This window comes from Pygoscelis adeliae, unplaced genomic scaffold, assembly GCF_000699105.1.
Source record: "Pygoscelis adeliae isolate BGI_AS28 unplaced genomic scaffold, ASM69910v1 Scaffold419, whole genome shotgun sequence".
Classification (NCBI taxonomy): Eukaryota; Metazoa; Chordata; class Aves; order Sphenisciformes; family Spheniscidae; genus Pygoscelis; species Pygoscelis adeliae.
In genome coordinates, this window is record NW_008825502.1 from 355,618 (window position 1) to 362,876 (window position 7,259).

Here is a 7,259-nt window from a genome sequence, read left to right on the forward strand (position 1 = left end):
GCAGCGCTCCCGTGACCGGAGCTTTTGTCCGCCGGCGGTGCAAGTCTGGCTGGAGAGGGCAAGCGGGACCGCAAACTGCGCTGCCGGCACGGAGGAGTTTGGTGGCTGCAAGCTCTTGGTGCTCGGGGACTCAGCAGCCTTCCCCCCGCTGCCCTCTCCGTCCCGGGAGATGTCCCCACTTTTCCCCCCTTCCTAACGTGTTGTTGTGTGGCAGCTGCCCCATGGAAGGTGAAGAAGCAGTCGCTCGTCTGGTGGGAACCCCCCCGAACGACGGGGATGCCCAGGATCTTCCGAAAGAAGGTGAAAACGGAGCCGAGGGAACAGCAGCCGCAGAGGAGCTGGCTGCAACCAGGGACACGGGGGACAGCGGTGCCCCCCCGGGGCGTCTCTGGCCGGACCAGGACATGCCACGCTTGGACCACGGGGACGGTGAGTGCTGGGGGTGATGGGATGGTGGGAGCTGAGACGGGGCATGCGGGGACCCGGGATCCTGCAGCGTCTGTCCCTCTGTAAACTGGGATCAACGTGCCCTCCGCCCTGGGGTCGGGGTGCACCGCGGGGTGCTTGCCGTGCCGGCTGGGTCTCGTTGTGCCGCGTGTGGAGCCCAGCCTGCTCCCCAACAAGCGGAACCGAGGTCCCTAATGGCCGCCTTTGTTTTGTAGGTGGAGCAGACACTCTCCCGAAGCCCTCGACTGCCTCGATGGACAGGCAGAGGAGCACGGAGCTCTCAGCCCTTGACAGTGAGTGTTGCAGAGCCTGGTGCTCAGAGATGCTGAGGCGCAGTCCCAGTGGGAGACAGGCGTGGGAGAGGTCATCTGGATCCTTCCTCCCACAAAGGCAGCTAGAAAAAAGTCTTTTACTGCTGCCAGTCCGTCCCATAACATGGCAAGGCCAAGTCCAAATCCAGACCTTGCTGATGACTCGTGCCAGCAGTGAGAGGTCGCTGCAGCTCCACGCAGTGGAATGAGAGACGGCAAACTCTTTCCATACACTTTCCTAATTAAACTACAAATAGCTTGTTGAAAACACATTGAGATTTCCAAGTGGAGCTCTTCAAGGGTAGGAAATATGAGGATGAACTTGAGTGCATCCCCCAGGCTGTCCTCTGCAGAATAACGTTTGCAATTACGCTGTTAATGCCAGATCCCTGCCTCCCGCAGGGCCCCAGATGGACCCTGCCCCTCCTTGGGCAGCTGTTCGGGCTGTTTTATCTTCCCTGCTCAGCTGTTGGTCCCTGCGCACTGGTCAAACCTCAGTCTCCAGGCTCTTTACTTGCAAGGGAATAATTCCTTTTTTGCAGGACTCGGTTTTTACCAGGGACAGGAGGAAACAGCTGCAGATAAGGCGCATGAGACCTGACCTTTCATGAGGTTCTTGGCCTCAAGTCCGTGTAGTTCCTCCCTGTGCACGGAGGAGACGTGCCCTGACTCTCTCCTCTCTCTGGAACAGGCTTCCCCCTGAAGCACTCGAACACGCTGACGAACAGGCAGCGAGGCAACGAGGTCTCGGCCCTCCCAGCCACGCTGGACAGTGAGTACCGCTGGGCAGAGCGGGCTGTGCATCCCAGACCGTGGATGCGTACGGGGTGCAGAGGGAGCAGAGGGAGAGCGGGGCCGGAGCCTCCCTCCGTCTCCTGCTGCCACGCTCTTCAGCGTCCACCGGGGCCGTCTCTCGGGCTGCTCCCTGCAGTGCTGTTGCTCTCGGCACTCACCGCTTCTGGCTGTCCCTGCCGCTGTACGGCGGAAGGGTGTTAGTTACCCATCGGGTTTTTTGGGGCTCAGACAGGGGCTGTCCGGTCACCACCGCCCCAGACTTGCAGGGACCCACCTACAGACAGCGGGTGCTGAGCTGGGGAAAGTTTGTCCTGATGGGTGAATTCTTTCTATCCCCCAGCATTGTCCATCCACCAGCTTGCTGCCCAAGGAGAGCTCAGCCAGCTGAAAGAGCACCTTCAGAAAGGTACATGTCTCTTCCTTTGGGTTCTTACCCCAGATCGTGCAGTGTCCTGCCAGGTCATAGCACGCCTTTTTGATAAGCCCTCGGCTTAGTTTTACAGCCTTTGTTGGGTTTACTGGGGGGACAGGGAGCAGAGGGGGCTTTACCCTTCCCGTTTACGGTCTCTCATCCACGTTTGTGCAGGTGAGAACTTGGTAGATAAACCCGATGAGAGAGGTTTCACGCCGCTGATCTGGGCTGCAGCCTTCGGAGAGATCGAAACGGTCCGTCACCTGCTGGAATGGGTAAGGCCACGCTCACGCAGCACCTCGTTAACAGGAGACTTCCCATCTCCAATCCCAGTGGCTGCCAAATTGTTCAGCACCGTCCTGGTACCATCTCAGCCAGCCTTTCCCATGGCACCAAGCAGGACACGTTTGCAGAGCTAACGGCTCAGACGCTGTCGGATGCTACTCCCCATTGGGCTGTGAGCTAAGTCAGGAGCATGAAGAGCCTTATCTCACAGCTAGCAATAACTGTTTGTAATTAAATATCTGCTTATTGGTAATTTGAGATCAGGCTTATCACTTGGGCCCTGTAATCTGCCAGCAAATGTGCTCGCCGAGGTATCGTTGCAGTTAATGAACTCATTGCTGCATCATCCTTGAGTGCCGGGCTTGCAGTCGAGGACTGTCTGGGGGTGAGCAGGAACCAGATCCTCCTCCACTCTGGATCAAGCTGCTCCCCAAAGCTCAGTCCCACATCCACGTGTCTCCCATGATCAGCGAGCACTCGTGCCACATAAGCACTGGCCAAACTCTGGCTCTGTTACTGTATTAGCAGCAAAATTGCAGTGCATTACCAGAGAGACAAACAGAACCCAAAGTAAACGAGGCGATACATTGATAAAGGCTATAATGAAGTCCAGGAGAGGTCCATGGCTGGCAGGGCTTGGAGGACAGGGAGGTTTTCTAGGTAGATCAGTTACCAAAGAGATGGTGGATGCTGTACAGGCATCTAGACAGGGCCACTAACACTGTTACTAGTGACGGGGGAAAGGGCTGAGTAACAGGAACCATCAGGCTTAGTTTACTGACACTGGAGAAGGGCTTTTAAGTCCTCACCTGGGATGTTTGATGATGAAAATATGCCCGGTAAGGACTTTGGTAAGGAGAGGTCACCGGGAACACGTGAGCCGTCTCTGCCCCATGAGGCCGTCGGGACCTGGCTCCACGATCAGCCCCCGTGGGGTACCCAGCAAGGCTGCGCTGAGCACCCCGGGTCTCCGCAGGGCTCCTTCGCCAGTCGGGGCTAACGCCTGTGCCGTCCCCAGGGCGCTGACCCCCACGCGCTGGCGAAGGAGCGGGAGAGCGCCCTGTCCCTGGCCAGCATGGGCGGCTACACCGACATCGTCGTCATGCTGCTGGAGAGGAACGTGGACATCAACATCTACGACTGGGTGAGTGCCGCCGGGCGCAGGCTGCTGCGGGGACCGCGCCAGCGCTGGGAGCGACACCAAGCCCCGGACGGGGCTCCGCAAAGCTCATTTTAAAAAGCAGCAGCGAGTTCACATCGTTCTGGGCTGAGTCAGCAGCAGTGCCTTTCTCCTAGATGCTTCCCAGGCTCGCAGCACTCGTTTGCCTGCTCATGCAGTTGTTTCGAGAAATTAATCTGGATAATAATTTTAAATGGTTTCCTCAGTTGTTCACACTGGTGATGTTACCAGCCACAAGGAACCAGCGCTCAGAACTTAAGGTTGTCTTTAAAATTACACAATTTAAAAGTTATTGTATTGCATACAGAGAATAAAACCTGCGCAGAGCTGCTCTGCGAGAAAACACCCAGCCTGGAGCTGGGAGAGGGCGGAAAGGGGATCCCGGCAGGTTGGGGACCTACCGCTCCGGGAGAAGCAGGAGCTGCGTGAGCACGGCCCCGCGCGAGGCCGGCAATGACACAGCCCCTTCCCTTTCCCTGCAGAACGGCGGCACTCCTCTGCTCTACGCCGTGCGCGGCAATCACGTCAAGTGTGTCGAGGCCCTACTAGGTAACGGGGAAGATCTGCACTTAGTCCTTGGCCTTGAATCGCTGCTCGTTGGTAACCGACTCGGGGAGAGAGCGGTGACACGCCTGGGGGGAGAAACTGAGCAGCCTGGGGGTGTCACGGGGGGCTGCCCAGCCAGGATGGGCACCTTTTGGGGGTCCCCTCGCCCTGCGCCTGACCCGGAGGGGACGCCGCGTCGGCAGGGGGGCTCCTTGCCCTGATCTCCACTGCCTGCTTGCAGCTCGCGGCGCCGACCCGACGGAGGCAGATTCTGGCTACACCCCGATGGATCTGGCCGTGGCCCTGGGACACAAGAAAGGCAAGTGTCCCCTCCGTGCCTGGCAGGGAGCCCCGCCTTCCCTCCCCGAAAAGCCTCCAGGCAATTCCCAGCTTCCAGCCTTGCTCCGGGCTTTTTTTGACCTTCCACCACAGCTCCCCACTCCGCCATGCAGAGGAACCGTGCCAGAGAAATCAAGATGGGTCCTGTTCCCCTTGCTCCCCCTCCAAACCAGAGCTGTCCTGCAGATAGGGCTGGGACAGGGGAGATGGGGACAGGCTCCTGGAGAAAGGGGTTTTACAGCCTCCCACTGGAAAACAGGAGCAAAATGGTGACCAGGTCCTGCCCACAGCGGTACTGGCTTCTCACAGGCTTGGCTTCCCTGGGTTTCACTTCTCTCCCCTCTGTTAGTCCAACAGGTTATCGAAAATCACATCCTCAAGCTATTTCAGAAAAAGGAGTTGGAGTGACGCGGCGGCTCGAGCTGCACTGCTGCTGCACCAGCGCTTCTCCCGGCCGCCGCAGGGCTCTCCTCTGGGACCCAGGCGGCCTCACCCGGCCGTCCCGAAACGGGCAGCGGCGCAATGCTTCAAGCGAGGAGCACGCGGAGGAAGCCGGGAACTGCCTGCCCTCGGTGGATCTATTCCTCTCCCGGAGGGTGGCACGGCCACAGTGCCTCGCACCCGGCGACGCTCATTCCTCAGGGCAGCTGCATTTCTGCGCTGTCCGGGCTCGGCTGCTTCGTGCGTGTGCGCATTCAGGTATTGCATTATTGAAAGTAAACTCTAAACCAGTTGTGTAGAGCCCTGTCCATTGCCTCAGCCTGTCACAGCTGCCAGTCCCCGATCCCAGCACCAGCTACTGGGGAACCGCGAGGGGAACTGGGCCAACCAACCTCTTCAAGGCCTGCACCCTCCCAGTGGCCTGGTATTCCTCTCCAGAGCCGTCTCTTTGAAGAGGGAAGCTCCCTCTTACACCCATAAGCTTGCCAAGCCCTCCCTGCACGCAGCGCTATAACCAGCCAGGGAAATATCCATAGGCAGGAGCAAAACCCTGCAGGCAGCATCACCCTGCCAGCCAGGAACACAGCACGGCCCCGGCCGACAGCCGGCACGCTGCAATCCCGAGCCGGAGCCCCCCGAGGCTGCAAACAGCCGCTCCAAGAAGTTCAAGGGTGGTTAGCAAAGGCGAGAGACAGCCAGAGCCCACAGCACATGGAGGTGGCACTTCTCCTCTCTCCTCCTCAAGCCGCGCACCGGCATGGCCATGGCAAACCCCGGAGGGCTCGGTCCCGGGGTGCCACTTGCCCAAGGAGCAGCCAGGAAGGAGCGGGGACGCCGTTTATTCGGCCGGTTACACAGGCTGTGTCCCACCAAAGGCTCGGAATTCTGGCACGTGGATCTCAGCACTAGTGTCCCTTTGTCACTGCCATCCTGTGGGGCGGGGGTTCCCTCCCAGCACCTTGGGGTGCAATTGGGGGCAGCACGGCCCTGCTGGCAGGGTTTGCTGTCCCGTTTCCCCCCACGCAGCAGAGCCCCTGTGGGGGAACGCAGGCGATGGGGAAGCGGCCCCCCATGCTGTCCCTCGCCGCTGCCCTAGAGCCTCTCCCCCAGCACCCCGAGGTGGTACACCACGATCCTCCCAAAGAAGTCGGTGCTGTTCTCAAAGGTGATCTTCAGCTTATCCAGCACCGTCTCCTCCACCTGGAATCTGTGCGGGGCCCGTAAAGGAGAAAAATAGGCAGGGGGACGACACGACACGTGGGAGACCTGCTCCGAATGGGCCCACGAGGGGCTCGCACCCTGGTGTACCGCGGCCGGCGATGTCCGGATTTGCTCCAGCTCCTCTGAGTTGCTTTAGTGGTAGCAAATTGCCAACAGGCACCCGCAGGTCTGTCGTTCAAATCGCAGCTCTGCCATCTACCCCCTGCAGCCGCGGGTGGCTCTGAACCCACCCGCCGAGCCGTTCGACCCAGCCCGCAACGCGGCAAAGGATATCTGCATGGCGTTGATGTCCTCGGGGTACAGGTCGGCTATTTTCACCAGTCCTTCTTCGCCTGCTCTGCAGCCTGCGGAGGGCGAAGGTGGAGGCAGCCGCGCGGAGGCTCAGGTGCTGGGGGAGCCTCCAACGGCTGCCACGGCCTCGGCTGCTCCGTCTCTATCCGCTGCAGGGCTGGGAGCCACGGTCCGTCTAATGGACCCGGTTCCCATCTGCACCCAAAGCGTCCCGGAGAACCCCGGATCCTCGCTATCCACCCCTTCTCTGCTCCAGCCCACGGCCTCAGCCCCTCTGGGGTTTGGGGAATGGCTAACAAATACCTCTGGGCCTTGCAACAAAGAGCTGCAGGATCCAGATGTGGGTAAACAGAGGCAGAGGGATCCCCCACACCCCCAAACCAGCTCCTCACCTTCCAGCGTGCACAGCCGGCTGGAGAATCCCCCCTGGAACTGGATGTGGAGCTGCGAGACCTTGACGGTGCGGGGGAAATCCAGGGTGACCCACTGGCACGTGCCCTGAAGGCAGGAACGACACCGGGGCTCCAGCACGGCGGGGAGAGCGGGGTGTCCACCGTGTGCACGGCTCCCGGCCCCCGTACACAGCTCTTGTCCCATGCACGGCTCCCGTCCCACCCCTCCGGCTTCCCCTCTCCTCGTCCCCCCACCTGGTCCGAGTTCCAGCACGTCTCCTCGCTCGTGTCGAACATGTGCTTCTTCCCAAACTGCTTCACGTCCCGGTTAAGCACAGAGCTCACCCTGCAGGGACACGCGCCACCGACCCGGGGACACGACGGGGACAGCGTCAGCGATGGGACTTGAGTCCCCCGCAGGGCCAGGGGACAGCGCATGGCACCCAGGAGGGACCCGCCTGGGGGTGGTGGCCGCGGCACCCCGCTGCCTGCTGTCCCCTCGGGGGGCCGGGACTCACCGCGTGGCCGTGTCGGCGCAGATCAGGGGCTCCGTGGGCATCGCTGCCTGCGGCCACGCCGCCCGCTGGGAGGCGGGGGGA

At 60.7% G+C, this 7,259-nt stretch overlaps 2 protein-coding genes across 2 annotated transcripts; one reads left to right on the forward strand and one right to left on the reverse strand.

Annotated features, from left to right (window-relative positions):
* Positions 1–217: 217 nt before the first annotated feature.
* On the forward strand, positions 218–5,055 carry RFXANK (regulatory factor X-associated ankyrin-containing protein). The gene is made up of 9 exons (XM_009331574.1): positions 218–429; positions 663–740; positions 1,450–1,530; positions 1,894–1,959; positions 2,140–2,240; positions 3,269–3,394; positions 3,913–3,979; positions 4,218–4,295; positions 4,665–5,055. Exons 1-9 carry the CDS (start codon positions 222–224, stop codon positions 4,721–4,723), a joined length of 864 nt encoding a protein of 287 aa, XP_009329849.1. The 5' UTR covers positions 218–221; the 3' UTR covers positions 4,724–5,055.
* A 524-nt stretch (positions 5,056–5,579) lies between these two features.
* Positions 5,580–7,238, reverse strand: NR2C2AP (nuclear receptor 2C2-associated protein). The gene is made up of 5 exons (XM_009331575.1): positions 7,179–7,238; positions 6,916–7,006; positions 6,661–6,766; positions 6,251–6,321; positions 5,580–5,965 (listed from the first exon to the last, which is right to left on the reverse strand). The coding sequence occupies exons 1-5, from the start codon at positions 7,217–7,219 to the stop codon at positions 5,849–5,851; spliced, it is 426 nt and encodes a 141-aa protein (XP_009329850.1). The 5' UTR covers positions 7,220–7,238; the 3' UTR covers positions 5,580–5,848.
* Positions 7,239–7,259: the final 21 nt, after the last annotated feature.